This window comes from Malurus melanocephalus, unplaced genomic scaffold (genome assembly GCF_030028575.1).
Source record: "Malurus melanocephalus ecotype Western Australia unplaced genomic scaffold, MMel_1.1 scaffold_128, whole genome shotgun sequence".
Lineage (NCBI taxonomy): Eukaryota > Metazoa > Chordata > Aves > Passeriformes > Maluridae > Malurus > Malurus melanocephalus.
Window position 1 is genome coordinate 763832 of NW_026623360.1, and position 17165 is coordinate 780996.

A 17165-nucleotide genomic window follows, 5' to 3' on the forward strand; every position below is an offset into this window, starting at 1 on the left:
CAAAGGAAAGAGAATTGAAAGAGATATTGAAGGCAAAGTGAAGAACAAAAGTATCATAACCACGTTACTATTTCTAAACATGTATCACTTCATCATTACTAGAAAATGATCATGCTTGCAGAATTGTTTCTAAAAAAACCTGCAGGCAGAAAATGAGATATGGAAGCAATTCATGAACCAATTACCATTGAATAAAATGCTGCAACTAACACAWCCAGTAAAAGCACATTTAACAGCTTAATACCAAATACAAAATTTGAGAGACAAACYGACTTTCTACAATTTTTAAATGAAGCTTTAAAAGGTATGTAATGCATATAGAGATGCACATGCTACCATTGTATTCAAACYCCTTAAACTATAAAATAAGAAAGCGCCAGTCTTCCACTTCATCAGATGAAAGTAGATAGAAATGATGCTTAGAAGTTTAACATTTAAATAAACATCACAATTCCAGAGAAATTGACTTTGTGCTTACAGGTAGAATCTTATTGACATTCATGGGGCTAACTTGCTCTTTATTAGAAAATTATTATTTTAAAATTGAGTCAGACTGCTAATACAATCTTGCAAAACTSCTGGCATACTGAAAAATGCAAACACTCACCTTTAAACTATTAATTTCAGCTAAATCATAGGTTTTAATGCCTAAATTTAAATAGTATGTAAAGCCAATTTTAACATTTTAGGAAAGAATAAGTATCAGCATAGGAAATACTGAAGGGATGAGGTTTAAGCTTATTAATCGCTAAGAAAGATCTGACAAGATTATCCTGTGGTGGAGCCTGAAAGATTTTATTTTTTTCTTGTAAAGTCTTCAGCAAAGAGCTAACAGTGTAGATACTTCCAAATTACCCTTTCATGAGCAGTGAGTTATGTGGCATGCAGGAGTAAGTGGAGACCCTGAAGGATCTGTTTAATTGATCTATACTATTCCCAGTACAGCTAAAGATACTTACAATGGGTATAATTTCAAAGAGCATCATTAGGATGTGAAAGCCAACCAATTATATTGCACTGCTTTTATGTTTTCTTTGGTACTCAGAATATTGGCAGTTTAGCACCATCTTTAGTCCAGGCTGTATTTACAATAACAAACAGCAGCATGATTATTATTACTTAGAGAATATATTTTTATTGAATGGAAGTTTATAGATTTTAAAGWGTTTCTTTTTAATCTCTCTCTGGCAGGTGAAAAATCCAAGGCTATAAGTTTACACTGCAAGGTTTTCCCACTGTGCATTTTATTTTCTTCTCTGCTGGTACYCAGTGCTCTCCCACCCTCCCTCAGTTTAGATTCACCCCACTTCCCAGCTAGCAGTACTCACCAATAGCCTGAGCAAGGGCTATTACAACTTCCTGGCATGTTGTGACTTCGGTGACACCACACACAATTCTCTGCACTCCATCCACCCATACTTTGAGCTCCATGGTTCACCAGATCATCCAAGAGCCATGAATGCAAATCAGTCAAGTCATACTTGCAGCTACAGCAGAGGCAAGGCAGCTGACTTCCTGCAGCAGCTGGAAGAGAAAAAAAATCCTGGTGTTTATAGCAAGCAATCACCAATTTTAAAAGCTGACAATTTCACATTGACATCTRTTGGGTAGGAGAGGCAACACAGCCTCCTTTCTTTAAAAACAGGAACATTTAAAACATCCACACATTTTGGGGGCACAGTGACTGGACGGCTGCCTAGTGGAAAAGGACCTGGGAATGCTGGTCAACAGCAGCTGAACATGAGCTGGGTGTGCCCAGATGAGCAAGAAGGACGATGGCACCTGGCCTGGGTCAGCAATGGTGTGGCCAGCACCAGGACCAGGGCAGTGACCGTCCCTGTCATGGGCACTGGTGAGATCAGACCTTGAATCCTGCGACAGTTCTGGGCCTGTCACTTTAGGATGGACATTGAGGGGCTGGAGCGTGTCCAGGGAAGGGAACGGAGCTGGGGAAGGGTCTGGAGCACCAGGAGGGGCTGAGGGAGCAGGGAGGGCTCAGCCTGGAGAAAAGGGGGCTCATGGGGAACCTTCTGACTGCACAACTCCCTGACAGGWRGGGACAGCCAGGGGGGATCAGGCTCTGCTCCCTGGGAACAATGGACAGCACAAGGGACATGGTCTCAAGCTGTGCCAGGGGAGATTCAGGTTGGACATCATGAAGAATTTCTTCATGGAAAGAGTAGTCAGACATTGGRATGGGCTGCCCAGAAAGGTGGTGCAGTACAAGAAAGGACTRGACGTGGCACTCAGTGCTCTGGGCTGGGTGACAAGGTGGGGATTGATTGGTCACAGGTTGGACTTAGTGATCCTGGAGGTCTTGTCCAACCTTAGTAATTCTATGATTCCATTCAAGGAATCCAATGCTTTAACAATGTCTACCTCTTCTGCAGACATACCAAAGTTTCATTACAGTTTATTTCCTAAAATTTTAGAAGTTGTTATAAAAAGAGCAYCCAGAGAAATAGCACTAAAGAAATGCCAGAATAAACTCCTAACAGTTTCCAGTAACAGGTGCCCCTATTCCTTCATATGYTGCCTGGATGTCTCAAGGGACTGGTTAGGGATGCTTTCAGTGTTTGTTCAATAATTCCTAGCAGGTGGGGCTGGAGCAAAACAAGGGGAAAACATTTTTAATTACAGCCATTCAACTTTTGTCTCCCTGAAGAAGCAGTTGAAGGTTCCTATTCGCAACAAATCCATGCATTTTGTACCAGAACCCAGAAAGGAAAGTGRGCAGACACATTGCTTCTCTCTTCCTCTAAAACAAGGACACACATCAGGCCAAGTGTTGCAGGGGTGGTTTAACCCCTACCACCACTATGCTGGTTCTGTGAGGAAACAGACATTGTCTAATGTCTTATCCTAGTTTATTTCCATAGGCTCGGCAATGATACTAAACAAAAAAATTTCAAGTGAACCCACCAAAAAGGGTTGTCTTCAAAAGATAGACCTTACCCTCAAAAATGAAACAAAAACCTAAGCACCAACAATGATGATTAAGTCTTTAAAAAACCCAGAAATTAAGAAGAAAGCAAATGCCCAAAAAACACCCAGAAACCAACCAACAACAAAAAGCCAAAAACAAATAAAGAAAACCTAATGAGACAGCTGGGCTACTTAAGYAGATAGAGGAAAAATAAACCGTGATAATACGATAAAAGAAGCTCATGTGCTCAGGTAATCCCACATGGATAAAGTGATAAAATTAAAGACAATATTTTTAAGAATTAAATACCAGGAAAACAAATATACAGGGATGGAGAAAAGAAACCTGAAAATTATTTAGARGAGATTAGTGAAGACAGGCAGGGTAGGGCTACACAAGAAACGTGGAATCTGCTTATGCTGATGGGTTGAACAGAACTGCATGTGGAGGCAGAAATGGTACTGGGAACACTAAGCAAATACTTAGTGCTKTTCACATTTACAGTCTAAGCAGAGCTGCCTTCTCCTGGGTAAGTGAACATCTCTTTCTGCATCAAAAAGATGCACCAATGCAGCCCTCAAGCTAGACTGAAAAGTGACCTCCCTTCACTGAACAATTCATCCAGCAGCTGACCAATACTGACACATGATCCAGMGGACACCTGGAAGATCCTCACCTGACAGGCTGGAGCAGCAACAACCTCAGAGCCTGATAGAGCCAGAAAGGTCCCACCACRTGGACAGGACGAGCTTTAGCAGAGAAGCACCAAGCAGTAAAGTCAGGCCAATACACTCCCCTCAGAATCCCTGTCCAAGACTACCTGTTCTGAAGTATATATTAAGTTTGTAAGTTAAACCAGATTTCAAATAGGCTTGCACACTCAACAGAAAAGTGATACCTTTTAAGAATACCAATGTTTACAGAAATAGTCTTTTAATGTTTTCCTACATAAAGCTAGATAATTCAAAGAAAGCTATTATCTGCACAGATTTTAACAATGTACAAATACAGAAACATCATTTTAATGTACCAATAAACTAAGCAGCAAAAAGTCTTTTACCAGCCTGTGACATAACAGTGACTGAGAAAACACCTCACAGGTCCCATCAGTGACCTCTGCTATTTATTCTTGGACCAGTTGTCTTCACAAGTAAACAGACTTCACATTCCAAGCCCAGCTGTTAGAAACTTAATTAACAAACTTAATATCTTGCTGAGGGTTGAGCAGTTCAGATTTCCTGGCACCAACCAAGCCATCTCTCYGTGTGACAATGCACATGTCAGCAAAGCATCCAACAGCTCTAATTGTTTTTCTGTCTGTCAACATCCAAAGTATTATCTCAATTTAGCAAGCCAGCAAGTGCATTTTTTCCCCCCAGTCAGCACACAATGTAMAGTCTTGTGCTCAGTGCAGATCAGGTTTGGTCATTTGTTTTCCTACAGTCCACCTTTAAAAAAAAGAAAATACTAAAGAGAGGCATGATATAATAAGGAAATATTTGCTGACACTTCCAAGTTTGAAAGGAGCATTCACCAAAGCTGCAAATGATAGGAACAAAGTGCCTTTGAAATAGTTCAAGCTCAGGGGAAACATTCCCCATCATTTCTTACAGGACAAGTAGTTTTAATAAGACTAAATAAGAAAAAGAATTTGTGGTACGCACATCCGTCAGACCAACAGGCAGGGCTGAATTAAAGGAGCGTGTTAATAAAAGGGCTGCCCAGGTGGAGTCCCCATTGCTGGAGGTGTTCAAGGAACAATTGATGTGGCACTCAGTGCTCTGGTTTAGTTGACAAGATGGGGATCAATCACAGCTTGGACTCAATGATCCTGGAGGTCTTTTCCAACCTCACTGATTCTGTGATTCCATGTGTCCCACAAGTGCTCACGGCATTCCTTTGGGGACCTGCCACAAAGATCATACACACACTGGAAATGTAAGATCTATGTGCTGAAATCACTGTGTCTCATTAGAGTTTCTAAGCAAAGCTCATCTGCAGTAAGTTTTAAAAAAATAAATCTAGGATTGGTTTGGTTTCTAGGACTGTGCAGTAAAAGTTCACAGAGAGGTCTGGAAACCAAGAAAATCTTCTGGCCACATGCTTATCTCTGCTTSCGAAATAGAACTCTGTAGCACCTTTTTATTAGCCTTTGGTTTTCCTTCATATGTATCCAGTTCTTTATTTCCTGTTAACWTTCATACCAGTAATAGCTGATTTGCCATCCCACTGAGGGCCATCTGACAGCCCCAAATATATTTTTCAACATGAAACCTGTGTCCAAGAATGCACACTGTGCTTTTACATTAGAAGATGCAAAATAATCCTTGCCTCCAATACTGTCCAAATTTCTTTCTGAAGACAATGGAAGGGGTGGGTGGGTGAAAAAAAAAATATCTCATTTGAGGTTTCTCAATCCCATAAGTTCAAAACCAGTTCACCTTATGCATAACTTATTTCAGCAATGACTGGGAGTAGGAATGCAAAACTAATTTACTGAGAGGCACACAAGCCAAAGCACGCTTGTGATCACAGCTTTTTCCCAGTTTGTCAGCCATCAGTTCCAGAGCCACACGTAGTTCTGCTTGGAACCAAGAACTGGAAATCTGGCATTCCACAGCTACTTCCTCCCCCCACTTCTCTACTACCTCGCCTGAAGCCTCCTCAATTACYTTGTTTACCATGCATTAAGCATTTCCCTTAAATTCTTCTTTTATTCTAATTGGCTGATGGTATCTTATTCTTTCAGATATTTGTTCAATTTTTAAGTGCAAATAAAATCCAGCATATACATATATATATATATATATGTATATACACATGCACAAACATATATATATGTATGCTCCTATTTTGCTACATCTCCACAACTTGTTTGCAAAATATAGGAAAGACTGAAGCTTCACAAAAGACAAGCAGATCAGACTAAGTACAAAGGGCTTTCCTAGCATTTAAGAAAACRTATTTCCTGGTAAATGTTTGCAAAACAACTTCACATAAGGGTCAAGTCATGAGGAAACCTGAGAGCTAAAAATCAAGATGCCGATTTCACCTCATTTGTAACTTTTAGAAGGTTCACACTGCCTGAAACCACCATGCACCTCAAATCAGGACTAAAATCCTACTGTAGCAAAATTTTAACCAACTCGTTCAGTGACTTTCTGTAGCCCCATCAAGTCACCAGCACGTTGTTTAGTACACTTAAAAGTCAGGGTGCTTTCATTTGTAATTAGTAATAACTAAACATCATTYGGGGTTTGGCATTTACCCTTTATTTTCCATTCTCTGTGCACTATGGCCAAGTTGTTGTTTTTCCGTAYAATGACACCAGGTAGGGCAGTGGACAAACTGGCAGCTTGTTCCACCCACGCTGTAAGCCATTAATAGGAATAATYAGTCAGTGCTAGTAAGGCTTGATTGGAAAATACCAAACAAATGAGCACAAATAAGCCAGTCCAGCTACCCAGAAAGAGCTTAAAACCAASCAGAAGAGCACAACAGTCCCCTCCCTGTGAACAGGGATGCATTTGGAAGGTCTTCCCCACCATAAGAATCCTAGTACAGGGCCAAGTAACTTTTCCCACATGAAGATAACTGCATAATGCAGAATTGGCTACTGGAAATAAACTCCCTAGCATTTACCAAAAAGYCTCCTCCCTTAGACTGATAAAGAGTAAACAGCCTACAAGATATGCAGCTTCCTATCAGTAAAGGGCAAAAGTATTTCATGTCACATTCAAATCAAAAATATCAAGTGAAAATCTTCTGCAGGCAAAWTTTTTAGAACAGGTTGTGGGTTTGAAACCAGGCTATGACTTCCTCTGAAAACAAAGTGTTTACAGAGGAAGCATCCAATGTTTTTTGGGGGGACTAACCCTTGTGGAGGTTATTCTTCTGCTATTCTAGAAGAACACTCTGAGATAATAAGCACTGCTGAAACAAATAAACCAGAGGTCCCACAACCATGAAGATGATAGTGTTGAGAATGAGCTTGAGAGAGAGTGTTTAAGACCAAGAAATTTTCTCCATGAGACTGGACAAAAGATGGTCTGATACATCTTTGTGTCAAACAAGCCCAAATCCCAATGRGACAAGTGATACCCAAATAGACACAAACACCGCACACACACCCSACCTGCAAGAGGACAGCACAGCACCAACACAGGAGTCTGTATAAGCATTAAAGTGCAGGCAGTTGTTTCTAGCTACAATGGCTGCACAAAATTGTGCCTCTGGATAACCCAAAATTCCCCAAGTCGCAGTTTCCCAGACAAATTACCAGTTGACTTCCATCCAGGAACCCTCAACTGCCTAGCACAGGAACTGCTGCTTGCACTGCAATTTCTCCTGCTGCAATCCAGCTAACAATTTGGTGGGAAAATATGAAGGAAAGAAACATTGTTCTGAAGCAGGGAATGCTACAACTGGTATTTTGCCTAATTACAGAACATTCCTGACCTCTCCCTGAGCTACAATCTCTCCTTGAGCTGCAATCTTTACAGCACAGAAAAAAACAAATYTTCTCTTCTCTTTGTATTGGTGAGAATTAGCTAGAAAGAATTAACCTGTTTTCTTTTGGGGGTGGAGGAGCTTTATGAAGAGGTAAAGTATYCACGCTTCTTGTCATCTCATGCAAAGATACTACTATTTGCTAATAGCAGCTACAAAGTTATTACCTGAAATAATTCTTCCACTTAGAAAATTGTATTTTTATCTTCAGTATTTTAATTCTAAGACTGATWTCTGACTTCAGCAAGCATGTTAAGTCTTTAGGACGTGTTCCTGCACAGTGTTTTAATCTAAATCACATGTGACAATCTGAAGAAACCAGAGACACCACTTAGTAATGATTCAACTGTAGCACGAAATAACATTCATCCAATTTGGGATATGGGTGATGACATATCTATAAACCTATATAATCCCAAACTGTGTCTAAAATTCTCATGACCTTCATAGAAAAGAAAAGTCCAACCAGCTGTCATGAAAACACATTGATGGTTGGAGTGGTAGTGCTCCTGTCACACTCTGTGACAACTTATATCTTAAGTTTGGAGCCACAAGGCTTGACCCTAAGGTGCTGCAAAGCATTTTCAAATCCTCACAAAATGTTTGAAAGAAAACAAGCCGGCAGGTGAGCAAAGAAAACAGATGGCTTACTAAAGTTCCCTTGTATTTGGTCACTGCTGAGAGCATAATCTTGCATTTTTAACAGTAAGTTTCACACTTTGGCACTTGAATTAATTGAACAGGAACAACGAGTCTGAAATTAATACTCTCTTTTCCCCAAGATTAGATATAAAAAGCATCTGAACTCCACWTGAACTTGTGGTACAAACACTCAAGGGCATTTTGGAAATGTTGACAGCACTCAAGTCAGAGTTTCAAGGATCCTTGCTTCTACTAGATTTCAGTCAGAGAGYTTCTAAAGCAGAAATTAAAAAATTTGAAACTAAGGAGCATTATATTAAGGATATGTACCACAAATCAAAACAATATCTGATGCAGCACTTCTTTCAGTCTTGAGATAGGATTCACTTTGRTACAAGTCTGACTTCAAGCAGGCTTACTCACTAAATCCCAACCCTCAATCTTGTTTCAGAATTAGAACTCAAGTATCATCTTTTTAATTTGACACAAMGCACTCCTTTTCCTCATTCTGTAGTTCAACTGCTAACAAACAAAAATGTCAGTATGAAATATCAGAATCCTACTAGAGAAGCAGGATTGAGTGGATTCATCCCAGAAAGCCTCACTGGCCACCACTGTTCTAGGAAGGGCCAGATCATAGAACCACAGAATGGTTTAGGTTGGAAAGGACCTTAAAGCCCATCCAGTCCAGCCCCCCAYCATGGGCAGGGATGTCTTCCACTATCCCACACTACTCAGAGCCCCATCCAACCTGGCCTTGAACACTTCCAGGGATCGAGGRGCAGCCACAGCTTCTCTGGGCAACCTGGCCAGGGMCTCACAGGGATCAAATTCAGATCTACTCTCTGTCAGTGTGAAGCCATTCCCCCTTGTGCAGTCGCTCCAGGCCCTTTCAAGAGTCTCTCTCCATCTTTCCTTCAGCTCTCTTCAGRCACTGCAGGACTCCAATGAGGTCTTCCCAAAGTTTCTCTTCTCCAGGTGAACAATTCCAACTCCCTCAGCYTTTCCTCCCAGCAGARCTGCTCCATCCCTCTGATCCCCTCGGTGTCCCTGCTCTGGAGGGGCTCCAGCAGGATAGCTGGCAGCAGCACAGCAGAGGTTCAGRCAGCAGCTGGGACAGATTTACTCTGTGGCAGAGGAATATCCTTTTCCAGATGCATTAGCCAAGGAGCCTGCACTCCATATAAATGCTGTGACAAACAGCTAAAAAAAAGACATGTGCATTAAACAAGCATCTCCTGATTCATCATCTCAGTCAGCAGGCAGACATTTACTGCACTGTAAAGTCTTCCAAAGCTGTACAAGTATTTGTTTCTCATTAGTAGCAAATATATAGTGCATTTGAGAAAACAGCTTTATTACACACCACTTTATTAATAAACAGCAACATTAGGTGGAAGTCACATCTATACATCTCTAATATGGCCTAAATAGTCTGTGGGAGTGAAAGAAAACAAAGAGCAGAGAAAGAAGCAAGCCAGTTAATTGCAGGGGAAATATTTATACAAAACTATAACAGACACACCTTACTTCAAAGTTGCCTTAGACCTTGAAATGCCCTGGCTTCAAAGGAGCCAAAATGGGTCATTCTCCAAACTGGTTCCAAGGAAGACACRGCTCCACCCATTCAACTTTTCCCCTCTCCCCTCACGGCTTGTCCACAAACACTCACACCCAGCTGAGGGACTGGAGACATCGGKGTGTAATTACCAATATTTACACTAATCAGGCAATGAGCTCATCTGCTCTGCTTTGGCAAGACCTGCATTAACTCTTGGTCTTGTAGAGCTGAATCTGTTCCTTACACTTCAGTCAAGCCCATGTGTAGCAGCTGCTTTGACATTTGACTGCAGCTACCCCGAGTCTCAGCTGTCAGGGAGGTGTTCCCTGYACCCCAAATGTGAGCTGAGGGCAAATTTCAGAAAAAAAAACAAAACTCTACAAAAAAACGTATTATACCTCCCACATTTAAAGATTTGGACCAAAACATACCACCTTCTCCCTCTGTATTGTGATGAACCCTGCAYACAAATGAGCCCATTCCTCCACTTCCAAGTATGCACTGAAGGATGCAGGAAATAAAATACATCTTGCAACTGAAATCTATTTAAATTTGAATTAACTGAAGTTTTAAAAGTCAATTAAGTACATGGTTTAAAATCATGGCATGACAGGACTACTGAAATCTCACAGTAATGAAATGCGATTTCTGAAACAGAAACAAGGTGAGGYACTTTCAACTTAATTAATGTAACTGTTCCAAAAAATTATAATCTCAGTGAGCAGCTACATTATTCATCAAACATTACCTAAGAAATTTTAAGTTGCTCTCCTGGCAACCTAGGAMAGTTTGCAAGACAGAACAGAACTTACCAGTACAAGGAGCTTTTAAACAGTTAAGCAAGCTAAATGAGTAGGGGGAACCCATCACTTTCTAAAATTTACACTTGGCTGTGCTTAYTTCCATTTTTCCCCAGGCACAAAAGAACTTCTTTGCTTCTTCTATTCTCYATTTATAGGACTCAGCTGGATCTCTTAAATATTTCCCCTCTCTTGACAATTGTGAGCTTGGCTAATTTTATTAGAGCAAAATCTGAGGTAATCATAGCACACAGCAATAATTTATGGGCTAAAATACTCAAAGTGCATTACTTAATTCATGGATTTATGGAATAGGGTGGGTTGGAAGGGACTTTAAAGACCRTCTCATTCCACTCCCTGCCATGRKCAGKRACAYCTTCCACTATCCCAGGTTGCTCAGAGCCCCATCCATCCTGGCCTGGGACACTTTCAGGGATGGTACAGCCACAGCTGCTCTGGACAACCTGTGCCAGGGCCTCCCCATCCTCACARGRAACAATTTCTTTCTGATATCTACCTAATTTCTCCCTCCTTCAGTTGGAACTACCCTAGTCCTGCTTTCAGCACTGTGGCAGCTCCAAGGTAAGGCTACACCACTTTGCTCAACTGGCCATACTGAACAAAATGGATGTATAACCAAACTCCACTTCAGGAGATGAGGAAGCTTAGATTCTCGATTCAGCTGATAATCTTAATGAAACTCTTACAAACTTCATCTTTTCTAAACCATTAATTCTCTTTAAGTTTGGCTAAAACTTACCTAAACTCTAAAACTCGCTGGGAGGAATGAGACGTGCAGAGATGAAAATCATAATAAATACACTTTCCTTTGGAAGTCTTTTAAAGATCATGTATTGCATTMATAGAAAGACCCAGCAAAGAGCTCTTCAGGAAAAAAGTGATTCTCTGCCAAAAAACCGACAGCAATTAACAGAAGTCACAGTCAGCAATGCCAATGGAAAATGGATGTTAGGTTAAATTCAATATGGCAAGGGGGTAAGAGTTTTCATTTTCCTGCTCATACCTTCTTTCTCTGTGGCCACAGTTTTTAAACCAGCACAACTTCCCACTTATTGATTTCCCTCTGCATTTTCRGACAGCATCATTTTGCACTTTCTGAGATACAGCCTTTCACTGCTGGCCATACCGGCCACAGGCTTTCATCTCAGCTCCCAACAGCTGCATCTTCCTCCTCAATGTACCCTCAGCAACCACAACTTTTCCATTTGCCCAGAACAATGATGGCAGGACAGATTTCTGGAATCACCAGACTTGCTGAATGCAGGCAGTGTGAAGCAGCCCTCCCCTTTCTTCACTTGATCCACTTATTTTCACTCAGGAAGTCTTTCTACACTYATCTCTGTCCTTCTTATTTACTTCTCACTCATTTTTCCCAGTCAGCTCCAACACTTCATGGCTGACTCACAGAAAAGTCACCTCAGAAAGGCACATGGAAGAGCTCCCCCACATTACTGGTTAAAGTTCCCTATCCTCCCTCATATTGTCCCTTAACCCCTTTCTGCAGAGCATCTACCAAAACACAATGGATCCACAGGTGGTACAAGGTGACCCTACTGCTTTTTGTGCTGATTGAATGTACTCTACTCATCTCCACGTGCCCTAAACACCTTGGGCATGTGCATCTTCTCTTTGGGGGTTTAGTTGCCTTTCAGAGGGGCCAAGATAAGCACAGTTCTGCTTTAAAGAGCTCCTGCAAAACACCCAGAGGATGGGCCACAGAATCAAGCCTTCTGGAAGTACACTTATCCTTCCAGAAGGAATTTTATCATAATTCCTCATTTCATGGTGGATCTTCACTATTTTTTTCTGAACTTATGAGATGCCTGGGATGTCAGACACTGGTACTGAAGAACACAGAATCATCAGTGTTGGAAAATGCCTCCAGGATCATTGAATCCCTTCTCTGATCACCACTGTGTCAACTGATCCAGAGCACTGAGTGCCATGTAAAATCTTTCCTTAAACACCTCCAGAGATGGTGACTCCACCATCTCCCTGGGCAGCCCATGCAATGCCTGACCACCCTTTCCATAAAGAAATTCTTCCTGAATTCTTCCCCTTTCTGACACAGAGCCCAAGTTAAACAAAACAGCATCTCAATACTGCTACTGAGGTGACCATCACACTACTTACGAAGGACAAAGTTCCTCTTGCATTTCTCTTTTGAAGTAGAAGGAAAAAAAAAAAAAAACAAAACCAAAACCAAGAGATCTGATTAGGACATTTTTACATTCCCCTGGTTTTTCTTACTCCCCCCAACCTGCCCCCCCAGCATCTGTGGCTTCTGTTTCTATGGATTCCTCTTCATAGAAGCACAGAGGTGAGGCTGTGGAGTGCCACTGGCAGCAATGAATGAGTTAATATACAGGGTTAAGGATTTAGAACTGTTTGAGGGAGCTTAACAAAAAGAGCCTGGTCAGTTTTCTTTCAAATAAAAAGTGGTTGCTGCGATTCCTAATCTTTATTGATACACAGCTATGGAAGTGTACAATACCAGGTACCATCAGGAGGCCAGAATGGCTTATTAAGCACAATTACCTAGCAAGCAATCTAAATCCTGGAAAGAACTCAAGGGGAAGTGCCCACAGAAAGTTTGYGCTAATCATAAGGCAGTAAGCAAATAAACACCTAAAATTGTTCAAAATATAAAGCATTAATGAGTTTACACATCCAAAATACAAAAATGGAATTAAAATGCAATTATGTAAGTACTTATACATTAGTATTTCAGWAAGGAGAAGTAAAGGTTTGTCTGTTTTTTTAATGGGCTAATTGAAAAGCCACATCAAACACCCATGTCCAAATTGCTCATATGCTTGTAGGTGTCTTTATCTAAAAGAGGGAAACCACTCCCCTAAAGAAGGTATTAGATAGCAGCAATTGTGGGAAGAGTTCAACAACCTGTGGTTTGGACACCTTTAGCACAGAGCACAATAGAGTTTTACACTTTTATGCATCTAATGCAGGCCAGATTAGAAAGAAAGGAAAAAAATCCCAGAACCATGCAAGTCCTTGGGACATCTGCATTACTGAAGAGGTGACCAAAAACTCCTACARCTTCAATAGCAGCTAATTTAATACTGGTCATGTAGCACATGTTCCTGTGTGTTTCATATGCGCAATGGGCTTTCATTTCCAAAACGTGCTGAGTCCCCTGGCTCTGCAACTCCAATAGCAACTCCAATACCAAACACCTCAAATGAAGCGGCCCAAGCCAGATCTACTCCAGTGACTAAATTTTCATCTTATTTGCTAAAAATCTCCTTCTTCTAGGCTTTTTTTTGGTTCAGATTTTCATTATAGGGGCAAACAACCTTTATCTTAATTATTTTAGATGAGCAAATTTTGAGTTTTTCAAGGAACCCCTGGCAATTTGGTCATCTAAGGACCACCCCCCCCCTTCCTCCTTTCTTTTCTCCTCCTCTGTCATAGAAAGAACTTCCAGTATCACCATCCCTCTTTACAAAATGACTGCACAGTACCATAGTCCAGCAGGTAGAGAAAAAGGCTTTGAATCAACATTTATTTAAGCCTTCATGATCTTTTCCCTTTCTTCTGCTGTGCAAACAACAGATCCTTCTTCATGGTCAGAGCTGAGCAACCTCCACAGCAGCAGAATAAGGTGAGATAAAATTTGAAAGCATATCCTACATCTTGATAGATACACTGAAACCTCACACAGTTGTTATGATTAACTTCATAGTGGAGTCCATTATTTACTATAAAGGGAATATGTTAGGATGGTTACAACACAGTGGTTATCTGCTAGATAATAAAGTTTAATTTACACAGTGTGTTGTGCTATAAATTTGAGCAATCCTGAACCATGACAGCTACTAAGTGATATTGATAAGAATGAGCTCATCACAATGTTCCAATCACAAATATTTGATCGGTTCCCTCTTTTTGGTTTAAGAAGCAATATAATTCAGCAACATTTTGAAAAAACATAAACTATTAAACATACTTTAAATTAAAGAAATCTGGTTCCCTCTCAGATCACAGCAAGGTCACTTTTAATGCCTTTTCACCATAACCTGAATTTGAGTACAATTCCATCCTCTACAATGACCAGGACTAAACTTTGACAACAGCTTTGGAACAACTACTCTCACAGCCTAAGAATCTGTGAGGGTGCAATCAGAAATGTTGTACATAGATTGCAAAAAGAAAAGCACAACCAAAACTTCCAGCTCTTATAGTTTCCTTCCCAGCCAAACTCTGCCTGGAGAGGAAGCAGTTTGTGATCACTGTAATAGCTGCACTCTTTGTAGGTGGTCAACTCCATTGTCCTCCCTGGGGAATAAAGAAAAATTCTGGAATTGGGAGTTTCCAGCCCTCTATGTGGGAGTAGTCCACAGAAGAGAGAGCCTTTAATTAAAAACAACTTTGGAGCTGAAGCCCTGCTTGTTSAGCTATTTGCAGTTCTTTCACTTACAAAAACTCACCGGGGTCCGGGAAATATGGAAGCTCAAACGTTTAGGCCGAGCTAAYCAAACTGGAGAACTTTCAATGTCAGCAATATTCTTTCTTGCTTTAGTAGTGCTTTAATACCTGGTGTATTTAGATACAGAATACAACACCTCCAGGCTATTTCTGAAATATTTGCTTTGACTAAGTTAARCTAGATCCAACTATAGGATAAAGTTATACCTTTTCATGGAGAAATCAAAATTAAAAAGCTAGAAAACAGTGTGACTTTATCTGAATTCCACTGCTCGAGCAGGGGTCACACTGTTTCCATGTGCAAACACTGTGTGGAATATCCTGCACTTTGCTGACAAGCAGCAATCTAATCCGAGGCTTCTGAGGCCTAAAAAAACAAYATTGTAATCCAGGACCAACTTCACAGGAACTGCTGCACTGTCAAAACATACTTTTAGGGACAAACATGCTAAGAAAACCTTCAGATCAGACACCAGCCCTGCCCAAGGTCTAATGCCTTCTTCCACCCCTCAAATATTACATCCGCAGAAATGCAAAAGCAAATGGGGGCAGGAGTCCTTACCTGCACATCAGAACACACACACTGCTGCACGAACACTTTAAAGAAAATTGTTTAGAATAACAGTGTCAGAACAGATATCTSAGCAGCATGGATTCAGGTCTGAAACCAAATTTCAGCTGATAGTAAGTACTTCAGCATGCAGAACGGACAGGAAAGCTTTAGAAAGCAGTCTTTGAGACAGCAGTGAATGATGTTTTCTCAGAGCAACTCTGTAGGGTTACAGCCTCTGGTACAGACAGACCTACAGCAAGACTTTCTCCCAGGCATGGTGGACATGGCCACATTCTTCCCGGGCKTCCACAAAACCTGCAGTGCCAGGTGCAGCAAGAGGAGAGAGAGGAATAGCTGGGGACAGGCACCAAGGGGCAGTGTGCTCACAGCCCCCAGGGACAGAAGCACCTTCAAGTGCATGTCCTGTATATTTAGGTCTTTCAGCCAGGCTGGGTGAAGAGGAGGAATGTTCACAGCTCAAAGCGCTTCTCAGGAATCTTATTTTCCCAATTTTTCCTCGGGATTTGAATACTGGACCCAGGGACAAGGAGGAGACTGGATGTGGAAGCTCAGAGCATTTACCCCTGAAGTGGGAGAGCAGAGCTCTACACTCTGTTTCAAGGAGCTCAAATCTCATCTTTTACTTTCAGATAATCATTATCATAGATGATGGCGTGTATCATTCCTCTTGTGAAGAAGCCAAAAACACCCCCAATGTACATTAGACTGCGGAAAAAGCAAGAGGGATTTTARCTTTACAAATCTGGTAATTAAAGGCATTCTTACGGTATGGAACAATTTTCAGTTCTTAATACTGCTTACAGACTTTGGATTAAAATAAAATCCTTTCACAGAAATGCTTACAAAGCCCTGGCAGCAGAGATGGGAATGCAGGAAGCTCACACTGTAGGTTTCCCAAAGCATAGTGAGAAAAGTATGCACCAGTGTCTGCAGTGCAGCACTGGGTGTGTGTTAGATTAACTTTCAGAGGGCGAAACACAAAAGCTCTCTCTCAAACAGCTTAAAAGGCCAACAAGGACCAAACCTAGGACCAGATGCACATCCCTGCATCAGTTATTCAGTAACAGGAAAACAATTAAAGGTAAACTTTTATAGGAAAAAAATCTCAATGATTTAGCATTCTCAAAGGATTGTACCAAGGGAGGAAAAAAAGCCTTTACACTAAACCATAACAATAAACTGAACATATAATTCACTGACCTTTTAGTTTTTCAGTATTTTAATATATCATAGGGACAGTAACTTTGAAGAAGGCAGCGCTCCTAAGCAACACAATGTATCAGCTTTATGTTAGGACATGTTTTGGACAAGGGCTGGATCATCTTGCCCAGTCTCAGACGTTTTCTCCATCCTAAATTTGTCTATGATTCCTATTGTCTGTCAGCATATAGGGGCAGCTCAATACAAACTGGGAAGTTAAACAGACAAGCTTTAGCTTACCTGAAACAACTTGTAAGTTGTGAATCAAGTAAGACTGTCSAAATGCATCAGCATCACAAAGTCTCGCTAAGTTCCAATTTCACATCTCACACAGGAAGCTGTGAGAGCAGCTAAATCTTTTGTGATTTATTCTAACAGAAAAGTATTAGGATTTCTTACTTTTGCTGTGATGTTGCACAATGAGGAGAAATGCAGACTGCAGTACAATATAATTGGTGGATAGTGTTCAAGCTCCAGCTTTTTTGT

General features: G+C 40.9%; 1 protein-coding gene across 8 annotated transcripts in view; it reads right to left on the minus strand.

The window, feature by feature from the left end:
• The window catches only part of RASSF8 (Ras association domain family member 8), an 82736-nt gene that overhangs the window by 18690 nt on the left and 46881 nt on the right, over nucleotides 1–17165 (minus strand). For 6 of the 8 annotated variants that reach the window (XM_057370523.1, XM_057370520.1, XM_057370522.1 and 3 more), the window contains exon 3: nucleotides 1329–1524. In XM_057370523.1, the coding sequence (XP_057226506.1) occupies nucleotides 1329–1431 (103 nt within the window). In that variant the 5' untranslated portion in view covers nucleotides 1432–1524. Of the gene's footprint in view, nucleotides 1–1328; nucleotides 1525–3602; nucleotides 3824–8828; nucleotides 9281–17165 lie in introns of those variants that run through there. The other 2 variants (XM_057370525.1, XM_057370526.1) reach the window with 2 other exon arrangements.